We start from the raw sequence: 15234 nt of genomic DNA, 5'->3' as shown, positions 1-15234 counted from the left end.
GCCACATATGGCCACTGCTGGACCCCATGCCCCAGAGGGGCTCTGGCGCACACCCCAGATTCTTCCAGCCAGTGGGAGAGGAGTGGAGAAACCTATGCACTGGTCACCATGCCACCTTTTTGGCAACAGAACAAAAAAATGACCATTCTACTGAGATCTTGTACGTGGAATCATAGAATCATTTGAGTTGGAAGGGACCATTAAAGGTCATCTACTTCAACTTCCCTGCAAGGAACAGAGACATCTACAGCTGGATCAGGTTGCTTAGAGCCCCATCCAGCCTGATTACAGTGACACATCCTCCTCAATACAGTTGTCACAAACACAGAGGTTCAATAAATAAATGAACAAATAAATAAATTCAATTCTGCATAAAATCATGATAACGCAGTTCACACAATGCAATTTGAATGCCTCACACTCTGAGGGATCAAGTTCTTCATTTATATTTATGTTTAATCCTTTTAGCATTATTGCAATGTCATAATGAAAATAAAATAATGTAATAGCTTTCAAGTGTAGCTGTTGAGATAATCACATCCATCCAGAAACAATCAGAAACCTCGAGTCTCCACATTCATGATTTACAACGATCAGCTAATGCTAACAGGTAGCACTTCAGATCACACTCTGTGCTGCTGAATAAATCCGACAACACAATACAAGGCTGTCCCATCAGGCAGACCTATTTTCTGTCATTAGTCTGATGGAATAACCTGCAGCACTTAGATTGGGTGTGTTCACGCTCCTGTTGTTTTCCTTACACTTTGCACTGTTGCTTATTTTCCCCTATTCAGAAAGATTTTAGGAGAACTGTCAGAGCAGCCATGTGGGGTGTTTTGCAAAGAAGGGCACACAGCTTTAAGCTGCTGCCCCCTTTTTCCTAAGCTTTTAAATTCCAGAGGATTCTGTTCCATTGCAAGCTAAGAATCTCAGAATGCAGCATCCGTGCTGACAGGTTTATTAGTTTATTTAGTTGTGAAGCTTAAGTGAAGGCTGCATCTTAAAGCTAAGGGACGAGACCACGGCTCTACTCTCCAATTTAATTCCATGGATTCACAGGCAAGAATCTTAAATCTCCCTGCGTCTCAAATCTCCTTTTGCAGATGGAGCAAATACTTTCCTACGCGACTGAAATTAAGTGAGAATAAATCCATTTATACAGGTGAGCTACTTGAGCTGATGAAGTGCTGATGACAAATATCAAGTTAGGTAGGAAGGATTGCCCTCAACACTGTACAATTTCATCAGGGTATCAGAAAAACACAACATTATTTTAGCTACATAGAAAGCCTCTCCAAAATTAATTGAAAGAAATCATATGCACCTCCTTAAGAGGCAACCAAAATTAGCCTGATACACAGACTTGTAGGACCCACTCAATTACTCTGAGGTAATGCTGCAATAAATTGTAGGTCAGGCACGATGGAATATGAATCCCTGGCCTCCAGCATTCATCTATTTGGTTTAAAAAAAGGAGGTCGGAAGAAGATAATCCGCTTATTGCTCTGTCAGTTTTACCAGGAGAGACTCTAAATGTGAAATTTGGTCCAGCTTTAGTCATAAGAAATTAATTTCATTTGTCAATAATCCCAGATCTCTGCCTCACTCAGCTGTGGGAGAGCCTGAAGCACCTTGGGGGGACCTGCAGGGTGCCTCTAGCACCAGGTACTGGTGGACTCAGTGCCCTTTTAGCAGGAAGCTGAGAAAATGGGTAAGTGAAGCCTTTGGAGAGGTTGCAAAACGTCATTAATTTCTGAGAGCTCCTGAGAACCTTGCTAAGAAACTCACATCAACACGTTTTGGTAGCTCTTGGCGAGATGAGGATAATGAAAAGTAAAGCATCATCAAGAAGGCATGAAGACGCCGTCTCTGCCTTCTGTACCCAATTCTGGGCAACATTAAGACATGACTAATGCCTTTCTGCAGACTGCAGCGAGGCAAGAAATTTTACTGTCATTTACAGAATGAATCAGTAGCTCTGAGAGGAAGAAAATGTTCTAAAATCTTTTATCCTCATGTATTTAAACACTCAGTTTTTCAGAGAATTCAATACAAGTTTAACGTTTAATATGTGCTGAAAATGCTTTAATCCCAGATTCCTTCTCGTCAGTATAACACAGTGCCAAAACCTATCTTCTCTTGGATTTGTTTTACTTCTCTCTCTGAACAATTTTGGACTTCGGCATGCCACAGAGAAGCCAAAGGAAGCAACAGGTGGGCAGAGGTTTTGAAAATGCAATGCTGCTCCCTTAAGTGACTCATTGTGGGGCTCAATTAGCAAAAGTGCATTAAACATTAAAGGGATTCCTGCACAGAAATAGCTCTCTGCAGCTGGCCAGTCTCGGTGCATTTAAAATTGGAGATGTTCACTCTGATGTGCAGGTTCAAAACTGCTCTTAAAAAAAACGGCTATCATCTGCATCTTGCTCGTCATCTTGTCTAAATTACAGGCAAGCTAAGGGTGGCCAGCTGTTCTTCACTGCGTGCTGAGCAGAAGAAAGCCCCAACTGGATGAGGGGCATTCATCAATCTCAGGCAGCACTGGCTAAGACAGTGTTTCAGAAACAGGACAGTCAACCAGGAGACTTAGACCAAGCACAGCAGGAACAAGCAAAGTTGAAGCAGACTGTAGTGGCAAGCAGCATGCAGCCCCACGAAGTCAGTAAGCCCAGGGCCCCATACAAGGGTACGTGTCCTTAGAGAGGCTGGAAGGCAGGCCTACAGCTTGGAAATGAGATCACCAGAACCCCAAACTGACTTCAAAGGGAAGATCTCAGGCTTCTTGTTACTATTCCAGAAGACAGCTCTAGGCTAAAACAACTGAGGGTAAAATGCACTGCAAATATACACAGCATACTCAATAAAAATCATTAAAACGTAAATCTTCCTAAATTCTCAAAATCTGGGCATGGGGAGTCACATTCATTTACAGACAGAGGAACTGAGGCATCAAAAAACCACACACAAACTTTGTGCAAGCCCTGAATGGCAGCAGTCAATCTCCTACCCCAACCACCAGGCTACCTCCCCCTAGAAGCAGCACTGTTTAATCTCCTCAGAAACCAATCTAAAAGTCAAGGTGGTTTTTTTTTGTTGTTTTTGTTTATTTGTTTGGTTTGTTTTGTTTTTTTGTGGAGAAGAGGTAAAGGAATCCAGGAAAGCCCTGAATGCAGTACAGAAACCTTAAGGTTTACTCACATAATCTCACTTAGTACCATGTAAATGAATGCTAGGTGCTTGGTTCATAAGCACAGAACTCTACCCCCCAAACACTACAGTGAAAAGCAAAACCCAAACCCCAAGCTAGTAATACTGGGATATTAATACCAACACCCCCAGCACAAAAGCCATTCTCCAAGGAATGAGGTGACACTTTTGGAGAGCCACTTCAGAGCTCTTTGCTACTCTGTGTTAACCAAATACTACAATGTACAAAAGCATTTAGAATTGTTCATCTCTGTAACTCTACAAATTCTAGTATAGAGGATATTTTTTCTCTCAGTGGATTTATTTGCAATTTTGTCTGCCTGACCTCTCACTGTATGAGAACTGTGGTTTATCTGGGCTCCCTCGGTTAGTCCTCAAAGACTTCCAACTTTTTTTCCTGCACATTTGTGCTCGGCACCAAACATGCATTTGTTACAGCACTTCACTGCTTACTTTCACAAGACACATTTCTCCAACATTGTACGTTGCTGAATTATGCAAAAATAGCATACTCCACTGACATACTTCCTATACATTTCACAAGTTGTTGTATCTATGTTTTACACACACAGGAGACGTATTCTCTTGAAATGTCTCTCTTCCAAGATACCGTCTACCCAAATCACCTCCTGAGATTTACCACAGACCTTGTCATTCTGATGCTGTGATTACATCTCAAAGCTCCAGTGTGGACTAAAATCTGACTTCCCACCTGCCTTACTATCTCACCAGGATATGTGACACTTGATCCAGGAGTTCACACAGAGCTGAAGCTGTTTTCCTTATTGTTGTTGATTTGGCCTGTCCATCATTTTGTGGATAACTGGTGCTGGCAGAGGGTGAGCTGCACTGTGCCTAGAGCAGTGTAGTAATCCCAACTCCCATTTTCCTATGGTATCCAACGCTTTGGGAGAACTATACTATTCAAGAAGCTTTCAGCAGGCATCAAGTGACTTAGCCTCCAGTCTTCCAGAAGGATTAACCAATATAGAATTGTAGAATCATAAAACTGTTAAGGTTGGAAAAGACCATTAGGAGCATCTAGTCCATCTTGTCAGCCCATTCCCACCATGCCCACTGACCACATCCCTCAATGCCACATCCAGGTGGTTCTTGAACAGCTCCAGGGATCACTCCACCACCTCCCTGGGCAGCCTGTTCCAATGTACTACCATTCTTTCTGAGAAGTTTTTCTTAATATCCAACCTGAACCTCCCCTGGCACAAGTTGAGGCCATTACCTCTTGTCCCATAGAACCTGACAAGACTCCAGCTCACTATTATGTTCAGTTCAGATGTCCTTGTTTCTAGCTCCCCCCTTCTCCCCTCCATAACCTGCCCTTAATCTTTGCCCACCCTGCAATCTATTCACTGCCAGCCCCTCCCTGCCCCTTCTCCTGCCCATTGCCCTTCAATTTCATCATGTGGCCATCATCCTAGCTCCCAGCGACCTGATGGGCTGCTAACAACGTGCCACTGGCATGAAGCCTGCCAAACACTCTATTATTGTCACTGAGGTTTCACACAATAACCAGCTCCCTGGAAGAAGAGATCCCAGTGGGGACAGCCATAAGATTCTCTGAAACATGAAGTCTCTTCAGCTGTGAAGCACCATGAGCCCCAACAATAACTCTTTTACTCCCAAAGTCATGCTTCTAAAAAGTCTTGATTTCTTACTTTTTTTTTTTGTCCAGAAGCATAAACAGAAGCTAACCATGTTACATGCTGAGGTCTTATTATGCTCTTCAGGAACCCCATATGGCCTCCATAGTCTTCATGTAGCTCTAGATATTTATATAGATATATCAAGTCTGGGAGGCTCAAAGCAACTGACTGCATCTACCTCTTGCTCAAAAAACTCTTGCTCCTCTTAAAAAAATAAATAAATTCCAAACTTCAAGGTATGCTCAGGTAATCATGTCAAGTATAAGGACCTGTTCTAAACAGTAAACAAAAGCTGAAATATCATGCATTCATTCGTATGCCTCCAGGAGTGACAGCTTGATGGAACATATCAAATAAATAAAAAAAAACACAGGACGGTAAATTATAGTAATTTTTCACTCCTGGATTCAAAATACAAAAAATATACTGCTTTTCAAAAAAAAAGAAAAAATTACCAAGAAATCATCCAGATGTTACTGAAGCATTAAGATTAGTTTGCTTTGAAAAGACATAAAAAGAAATGACTTCTGCTAGCTTCTTTATCAGAAGTTTCGTCCTGCAACTTCTAACTGCACTGACTTCGGTACTCTGCCTGGAAGCACACACTGAGACCTGATGCAAGGGGCTGCTGTGAGAGACGGGAGGCACTAGCAATGCATCCCTTGCTAACTCCACTCTTGGATGCCATGAAAGTCAAGAAAAATGCCTCTCGCTTAAAGAAAAAAAAATAAAAGGTGAAGATGATAATTTTCATTGTTGCATTGCACAGAGGAATAGGATCCTTTGTTACAGTTAAAAGAAAATAGCACATCAGTTATTTTTATCAAAGCAACCTCTGACACGTTATTACTCACTGCTTACACTGAAAGTCATCAGATGTACAGCAAATGTTTGCAGTAACCACTTGAATTCATGGCAGCTCTCACTAACAGCCCCCTGCCCTGGACTCCAATCTGGAGCAAATGTCTCAGGGCCTGGAGCACACTCTCAATATGCCTCCCCCACATCAGTGAAAGCAAATGAATAACAAAGTCATTTTCAGATGGGAAGTAGACAGCGGAAAGGTTATTTATTTCCCCTCTGACTTGACCACCAGAGATCCTCAGTGACAGGAGTACACGGTATCGGTTATCTGTCTGTTTCATAAAGACAGTGTTATCTAAGTGCTCCTTCTATGCTTACAATCCAATATAAAATCCCTTCAATAAGTTGCACACTTTCTTGCACTAGTCATATGAGACTAAGTCTACCAGCTCCAAACTGACTGGAAGGGAAAAAGCAAATAGAAACAGAGCAAGTTTCACAGGAAAAAAAAAAAAAGTCTCTGTCTCTTTGGAATATTTTTGCCTCTTCAGTCACTTCAGAGGAAAACCCAATAGCCACCAGAATTACCTCTGCCACCAGCACCCTCACCTTTTGGGAAGAGCATACCAACACTGGTTGCCAAGATATGAATGCCCCTACATCCTCAATTCATATGCCTGATCTTCTGACAGACCCAAACCATTCCTGAAATGCCCCTGTCTGCAAGTACTCATGCCACTACAGCACCGTTGATGTGTGCACAGCGATTTGCAGTCAAGCCCAAGCCAGTTACTCCAGCTTACTTATGGAACTGTTGCTCATTAGCTGTAACTCAGTTACACCCATGGCAATACAGGGCAGTGCAATTTATTTTACATCTCTCTGGCTGAAGTCGCACCATAGCACATTCACTGTAATCCTAACTGCACACACACAGCTACTGCAGCTCATCTGAAGCCTGGCAATTTGTTAAACTCTATTAACGACACTGAGTTTGAGCTCTTAATTACTCCATAATCAAGACCAGCTCCAGACAACAGTAGAAAATGCAACAGAAGACACTGCCAGTCTTCCACAAGCCAACTGTCAGCTACCACCCCACACCTCACTACGGGATCGCTTGCATGCCTGGCTTTCTAAGAATGTTTTCAGCTACCTGAGATCGTGGCATTCCACACCTTGCTGAAAGCCTAACTGGGAGCTTGAAAAAGCAGTTACTTAAGAGTGTGTTGCAATGAACCAGCCAGACACCCATTTGCCTACAGGTCACCCAGTGCTGGCCAGGGGGCTGCATTTCCAGAGCCTGTGCACGCACAAAATGCTTGCTTCCCCCAGAAAGGAAGAGGGGTTGATATTAACCCAGATGCTCCCTGCTCCTCCAGTCTTTTGACACCACCCCATGGAGAAAGCAAACAGGCAGCAGAGAGACATCCTGCTGAGTTAGGGAAAAAGGATGCTGGTGTTTGTTTACAATTCAATTAAGACTTGAGATGTTGTAACCCATGAGGGGTTACAACCAAAACTACATTTTGGTTCCAGAAACTCCTCAATCTTATGTGACTTACGTCTTGTAAGGCACAATAAAAACATAAATATTTACATGATAACTTCCTCCTTTCCTCTCCTTCTGCACTGTCTGTAGCACAGCTGGGCTAATCCAATTTCCAGCGCTCTGAATCCTGACCTTCTTAAACAACCCCATACCAGGACGTTTAAACATTCTAATCTATAAATAATGTATTCCTCTCATCCAGCAATGGATTACTGTTTCATAAAATGCACTGGAACACACCACAGAGTCTCCAGTTTAACAAAATAACACTGAGAAATAAAAACCAATTCTTTCAAAGATTTGACACCAAGATTTCATTTGTGTTTGATTTTGCTCTCTTAAAAAATAGTTATGAGATGTTATTCTCTTCTGGTGATCTCCTTCTCACCCCCCAAACCAAGGACCCTTTATTTCTTTGCACTGGCATAGGCTAGTTGGCCAACACCAAAGCTAAGGGCAGTGTCAAAGGGCAAAAGCTGCCACAGAGTCATCCAGTCTAACCATCAGCCCACCCCCACCATGCCCACTGACCACGTCCCTCAGTGCCACATCCACACGGCTCTTTAACTCCACCACCTCCCTGGGCAGCCTGTGCCACTGCCTCACTGCTCTTGCTGAGAAGAAATTCTTCCTAATATCCAACTTGATTTGTATCCAACCTGAATTTTTTCTTGTGTACCTTCATTGAAAGACAGCTGTATTTGCTGAGAAGACTGCTATCTAGCTGGTTTGCTCCCACCTCTGTACTACCACAGGCTGCATCAGTGGAGAAGCAATGCCTGCTCTATGCCGAAGCCAGTATGAACCCCATCACTGATTTCCTGGAGCAAAAGCATAAAGCTAAAGCAAATGCTTGAATGATGCAAATCTGTGGCTTGGCAGATTTAATCCCAACATACATTCTGGAAAAACAAAGTGGTTCTGCCTCAAAACAAGTTGGAACCCTCTTGCAAACAGACGGGTATCCTTTCAAGAGTGAGATCCTCAAGGAGGTGCGAGCAGGCACGCCACACTTCTGCTCTTATCCCTTAGCACCATTTGCCATGATTAACACAGTGATTTGCCACACATTTCTTGTACTGCACAGACCACTTTTGCCTCTGAAAGGATTGGGGAAAAACAAGCAGCCCACTGACACCCACAGACCTGCTCCTTTGGCTCCAGAACACCAATCACAAGCGAACACTTCAGTCACCCCTGGAACACCAAAACGCTGTCAGAGGAATTAATAGCTGCCTTGACAATGGGTCTCTGGCATATTAAATGAAACAATTAAAGCTCTAACATTTAAAACAGCTACAGCGTGACTTTGTTCTGCCAAAAACAGACACGGTACACTTTGCCTCCACACAGGAAAATTCCTCAGTGCCGGTAAGCTGTGAATGAGGGCTGAACCTCATTCCTTCTGTCAGGAAGCACCCAGCATCCCAGCAGCAGTGGGTCAGGGTCGTGGTGTGGAGCCACTCAGCCTGCCCCAGGGCCAGGTCAGTTCTGAATGCTGAGTCTTAGTCACTGTACCTGCACAGCCAGGGTACTCACATTTCCTGTCACCAACACAAGAATTAAGCAATTTAGATTTAAAGATAGTGATTGGTACATGGAACAATTTTGTAAGCAATCGGAGTAGAAACTAGAAAAAAGTGAGCAACTCGATGCAGGACAGCTTCATGCAGCCTGCTTCTGCAGCACTACCAGCTATCAGCTGCATGCGAGACCCCTCGGGCCCCCCTTCTCACCTGATTTAGGGGTGCTGCAGCACCCTAAATCTTTCAGAACATTTCAGCTTTCAGTGCCTCACAGAAACACCTAACAGAGCTCAGTTCAAGTTGAAACCTTTCGCAGGGCTCATTTTAAACAATTAAAGAGCACGGCAACCTGTAATTACCAAAAATACAGCCAGACAGCGGGAGAAGGGAAGCATCTTGAGCAAATAACAAGATACTACATTTTCTCTCTGAGGGAATTTAGCTATGAAATACCTGGCTCCCATTCAGTCACTCTGACTTCTCACTGCCTGCAACAAAAGCATAGTGCGTCCATACCTGCGAGCAGCACAAGCCCGGTAAAAGCAAACAGTACCTGACGATCCAATTAAACATGACTTAGAAAAAGAAACACCTCCGTTCACACCGAGAAAAGACGCAAGCTGAGAGAGGAAAGCCTCACTGAGCTTCCCAGACACACTGCATTTCAAACAGCACGACAACATGACAGCCTATGGACACATTTCACAGCCTGAGCTCAACTGCTGTCCCCGCCCCAGCCCCCCAGCAGAAGTTTGTGCTGTTGTAAAGCAGCTTACCGTTCATCATCAATAGCACAAACATCTTTCCCTGCCGTATTTCACAAGCGCTGGCTGCCAATAACAGAAAGGAGGAAGCGTCAGCGTTTCATTCTCCTTCTGCTTCAGAGTGGGTGTAACTTAGGAAGTTTCACGCAAAGATGAGATGGGCCCATGGGGTGTGTTTGAAGACTTGAGCTCTTGCCATCCCTCCCTCCCTCTCCTGGTAATCCTCCCGACTGTGCTCCCGGGGCCGCTGGCTGGTGGGAACTGCTGCCACTCAGCAGCTGACTCCTGAAATCCCAGCTCCTGAGGACACCCCTCCAGGGTGGCTTTAACTCACCAACGTGACGCAGAGTGAGGGCAGCCCGTAATTACAACACCCAGACCGCCAACAGAGGCAACTCACACCTGTGACCACAGCACCGTGCTCCCCTTTGTCACTGCCACACTGTGCCCTGCCCAGGGTTTGTGTACATTTTCAGGGGACGATTCACCAGCAAGATGCAAAATAAAAACTTCTGACCTATTCTGCACCCCTCGTTGTCGTCCTCAACTCTCTCATGTACTGTAAGATCTCTCCTTGAATGTCTCTCTGGGAATACGTACATACCAAACTGCCACATGTTAGGCTGTACACTGGTGCTCAAAGGATCAGGAACTGAGGAGATTTGAAAACTGCACGTGGATCAGGTATTTCTAAGCTCACTGCTTCCACATAGCTGCCTCGGAAGAGCAGAGACTGCAGAGAGCACAGTCCCCAAAAGCAGTATTTTCCAATGGTTGCTACCAACAAGAAACACAAATACAAACCCTGAACAGTTGCATTTATCCACCAGCTTCCCCTATTTTGACTCTGCACCCAACGATAAGGAAGAAGAAAAACAGGTATCAAACTATTCTTGGAATGAAGCAGACAGCACAGTAAATATTTTATGCAAACAGAAATCATAAATTGAACAACAAATTAACATTTACAACTCAGTGTGATACTTCAAAAATATAGAGCACTAACCATATTCTCAAAGTTCTGACCTCTGCAACCCAGAAGTAACCACAAACCGGGCAGAGGATAAAATTATTACAAAAAAGAAGAAACAACAACACATAGTGCAAGTGCTCTTCCACAGTTTTGTGCAACTGCAATGAACACAGAGCTGCAAGGCTCCCCATGCTCAGGTACTATGGATGCTAGAGGACAGGGTGGCAGGAGAAGAGATTTTCCTGGAACAGCCAAGCTGAGGCAGTTGGACAAGTGATGTGATCCGGCACAATCATTCTTATACATCCTATTATCGGAAATAGCCAAGCATGCAAGCTGAGTATACTTGTAGAACAGTCAGTCTTAGTCCACTTCAAACAGCAGGTTTTGTTTAACTTCACATCTAAGTACTGGCAGTGTCAGATCTTTCCAATGTATCTGCCCACGCTCAGAAACCACCGGGTCCCCCCCGTGGCTGCAGGCACTCCTGCTGAGCAGGGCAGTCCTCCATCACAACAACAGAAGGGCTGAGGGAGGGATGGGACTGAACACATGTTTGGGAAAGAAAGTAATGGAAAGACCAATCCCCAGCCTTACAGCTAATTTGAGCACGGAATGAGTAAAGCCAAACATCTGTGAGCCAGCCAAGAGAAAGAAACCACGGGCAGACCAGGGGAGCAGGCTGACTCCTCCTGAAATGCTCAGGGAGGGCAACAGCAAATACCCGTCAGGCTAGCGAGCAGGTTTGGCAAGTTGGGAGTGATTCAGATGACAGGCTGCTCCCACCTGCTCAGGTTCAGCAGGGCACAGCAGACACTCACATCTTCAATGAATCTGAACAGCCCGAAAGGCAAAACCACGCTGGGAGCTCCCATGCCATCTGCACTTAGTCACCAGCACCAAAATGGCTTCTCTGTTACGTGGAAACTGATGTGTACATGTACACACGCATGCATACGCACAAGCTCCCTGAGATACAAAGCAATTACTCTCAAGTCCCAAAGAAAAAGCATATATGCTTACAACGTGAGATTGAAAATGATTGTCTGAAGTGTTTTTCAGCTTAGAAGGACCAAACGAGGCACACCCTTTTGCTGCAAGCCCTACATGGATTTGCATTTTGCCTCAATGCTTTGCAACACCTTCTCCTGGTTATCCAGAGCAAGTCCTCGGCCGGCCCAGCGTCCCCCCAAAACGCCGGTTAGATGTGTCTGCCTTCCCCCATAGGAGCTGCCTTCAGGCAAACAAGGCAAGTCAGTTAGCCTGGCCGCCAATTACTTTTAAATTGCTGCAGGAGGACCAAAAGCAATAATTTCAACACCTCTCCATCGTGGCCCAGTGCAAAAAGGATGACCCTTCTCCAAAACCAGACTGAGGAACACGGCCCGCAGAGGCCCCAGAGATTTCCAGAGAGAAGCAACAGGCGCAGGTAGGACTGGGAGCAGCCAGCTGGCAACACCCCACCGCAGCCTGTTGGTTCAGGCCCGCCAGCCCCAGGAGAACAGGCATTTCCAGGCCCAGCCATGCTGTCAACCCCGCTAAGACATTTCGATACACGCCTTTTGATGTGGGCTTTCTCCCAGACGCACAAGCAAGCTTGTATAAACCGTGGTGCTCCCCTGTGATTAGCAAAGACCTACCAAAACCTGTGTGGAGGCAACCTTGCATGTTTTGAGCCAGGGACGGGCACACAAGATGCCAAGCTGGCCAGCCAGAGAGGCCATCACCTCCAGAAGAGTGAGAGGGAAGAAGTGGCCACCAGCTCACCAGCCAAGCCCTGCAGGCCTCTGGCTATTAATGACATGCAGTTGAAGTGAGAGGTGCTTACAATTTCCCTCCTTTTCTTAGCCAAATGAAGACAGAATAGATAGGTAAAGCCCATTTCATTCCACAATCATCATTAAAAAAAAGAAACCCCAACAACCCAACCCTACAAGGAGTCTCCAGGCATGCCTTGAGTCCCTTTCTGCTGAGAAGAAAGATACCCCCATCACTGCACCTCCTCAGCTGTGGAAGGAGAGGAGACGTGTTCCCAGCAGATGTAAGTCTGAACCCTGAGTAAAGATATCTTCATCAGACCTAATTAACATCCTTGGCTTCTCACACCCAGGCACACCTGCTAATTAGCACACATGAGTTAATATCATTTTAACAATGGATTATCACTTTGGGCAGAGAAATGGTTGGGAGTAGCTTCAGTACAGTGACTCACAGAGCACAGCAGTAAGTTATGATATGAGGAGCACCAGGGCTATGCAGACCGTATCTCTGTAACTATGGGTTACCTTACAAAGGTACACTTCAAAAATTCATGATTGTATCAGCTGCATTTTCCACTGGTGCAAACGGATGGCCTTGAAGAAGCGTCCTGTCTACAGAAAGGCCCCGTCTCCATCCTGCAGACAACTGGAGCCCTGCAGACCTTTTTTTAAGACTTTGATGGCAGTGGTGGACTTTCTAATGAGGGAAACCGCAGAAGACAGCATCCTGGTCCTGGCTGTTACCTGCTTTTGTCAACCCTCTGGTCAAGCATATTCAGGACACAACCGAGGGCTGAGCAGGCAATTATCAGCTGCCAAGAACAGCAGTGGGCTGGACATGCGCACTGAGATGCTGATGGCCAGCTCCAGTTCTGGTGGTACTCCAAACATCCCGTAGCCAGAGACCAAGCTGGTGGTGCATGCGAGGCACCCTGACACACTTGACTGAGATGATACATTCCTTTTTCATAAAACACTGTAAATTACAGCCCTATAAACACAGACTGGGCTTCAGAGTTCAACCTGCTTCATGTATATCCTTGTGGATAATGGACACTTGTGGGCAAACTGTGCAGTGGGGGCTCCACTCTGGTAACACCCTTGTCCTGGAAGTAACACCTACACTGGTACCCATGCAGCCTCACACATCCAGAAAGAGCTATGATCACGACTACTACAAAAGCAAAAGGTTGTCACTGTCTAGAAGAGGACACAGTTTGGTTTGAGCCACCTTTTATTCAATTATTGAGATGGAAAGTTAACACAGGCTTCCTTAATTGTTTTTTTAAAGTCTCAGCTCTTGAACTGGATCTCTGTGATTCAGAATCTCACAGGAGGGCACTGATGGAAAACCATGCATTACCATCAGAATCACTTTTACCTTCTCAAACAGATACTTAACGCTGCCTGTCTTTACTGCAAACCAATCCTTGCCAATTAAAGAATGTTAACACCATGAAAATTATACTAGATTGAATGCATCTATACTCCCCTTTATCAGAACGAGTTTCTCAGCCTCATGTTTCTATTTAGGATTAGAAACAGAATAGTGAAAGACAGGTATTGTTCAGCCACAAATAATTATCATTCAGCCCCTACAAAAGTAAGCTAATGAACTACAGGGTGTGTTTTTTTTTCCTTTGGAGAGATCAGCATATATATCAATTCATGGGAAAACTGATCCCAGTTGTTACATGGCAAGTGTAGCTGAAAGGTTTCTAATGAGCTACAGGGAGGGGATGGTGGCAATCAGCCAGCACACTTGCCTGCAAAACCACCACCAACAGCAACAGGCACGCACTGCTACCTCTGGAACAACGAAAAGTTAGAACTGAAGGTTTGTGTTTCATTGTGTCACTCGTTGCTTACAGTTCTCACACCAACTCTGCAGAGTGTACTTGGGGAAATCACTCACCAACACTCAGCACAAGTCACCCCAGGTGCAAAGGTCAGTTCAGTCTTTACTGGAGACATCCAGGTGCATGCAAGTAAAGCATGCATCACCATGTATAGAATCATATCATAGAGTAGTCTGGATTGGAAGGGAGCTTAAAGAACATTCAGTCCCAACCTACTGCTGTGGGCAGGGCTGCCCCTCACCAGCTCAGGCTGCCCAGGGCCCCATCCAACCTGGCCTTGAGTGCCTCCAGAGATGGGGCACCACAGCTTCCCTAGGCTGCTGTGCCAGCGCATCACTGCCCTCTGAGGAAATTCTTTCCTCCTAATATCTAACCTAAATCTCCCCTCTTGTAATTTAAAGCCATTCTCCCTTGTCCTATCAGTCTTCGACTATAAAAAGTCATTCCCCCTCCTGCTTATTCGTTCCTCTCAAGTATACAGGATTCCTATCTATCAAAGAGGCCTGCTTCTAGTCATCTAGCCTCAAGAAAAGATAAATTGTGATGCTGTCCTGGATTCACAGAGAAGTGCATGCACACATACCCAAGGCTGCTGCAAGCTTCTGCAGCTCCCAGCACCAGGAGGGCTCACAGGGTGCATGAGACCCCCTGAAGACACAGCAGGGCTCGCTGCATCCTGCTTCATCCACAACCATCATGTGGCGCAACAATATTGCAAGAGCTTAATGCAACGGGACCGCTTCCTTTTTCAATGACTGGGATCAAGGAGGCACATTTTATTCAAGAAGTATAATCCTAACACTTTCTCTCATTTCTTCAAAAGAAACTGCACAGTAGCTGTTGTCTTCTTGCTACACTCCTAACATGTTTCTACATCGCTGCTGATGGTTTCATTTCTATTGGAAAAAGCAGTACAAAATGAGTGACAAGCTGTACACTGGTGACAATGCTGCCAGGTGATGGATATCATAGGTTTACGTTAGTTGTCAACATTTTTCAACACTAGAAATAGGACTTACAAGCCTTTGGATTCATCACACTGAAGAATTAAGCATACAGGACATTCTCATCTTCAAAGGGGCCCTAAGCTGCCCAAAGCCAGGTAAAGCCAGCAATGTGTGA

General features: G+C 45.0%; 2 protein-coding genes across 3 annotated transcripts in view; one reads left to right on the top strand and one right to left on the bottom strand.

The window, feature by feature from the left end:
• BACH1 (BTB domain and CNC homolog 1) overlaps window positions 1-15234 on the top strand; it is a 506041-nt gene that overhangs the window by 465864 nt on the left and 24943 nt on the right. The gene's annotated exons all lie outside the window — the stretch shown is intronic.
• The window catches only part of TIAM1 (TIAM Rac1 associated GEF 1), a 126690-nt gene that overhangs the window by 103746 nt on the left and 7710 nt on the right, over window positions 1-15234 (bottom strand). The window contains exon 1 of one of the 2 annotated variants that reach the window (XM_065741790.1): window positions 9533-9731. The exons of the other annotated variant lie outside the window; for it this stretch is intronic. Coding sequence (XP_065597862.1) covers window positions 9533-9557 — 25 coding nt within the window. The 5' untranslated portion in view covers window positions 9558-9731. Of the gene's footprint in view, window positions 1-9532; window positions 9732-15234 lie in introns of those variants that run through there. 2 annotated transcript variants of the gene reach the window in all.

Source organism: Cyrtonyx montezumae, unplaced genomic scaffold, assembly GCF_038088225.1.
Source record: "Cyrtonyx montezumae isolate F1298 unplaced genomic scaffold, pur_monq_1.0 scaffold_3, whole genome shotgun sequence".
In the NCBI taxonomy this organism is placed as follows: domain Eukaryota; kingdom Metazoa; phylum Chordata; class Aves; order Galliformes; family Odontophoridae; genus Cyrtonyx; species Cyrtonyx montezumae.
Note: the sequence above shows the minus strand (reverse complement) of the source record. Positions and strands in the feature narration are given on the sequence as shown.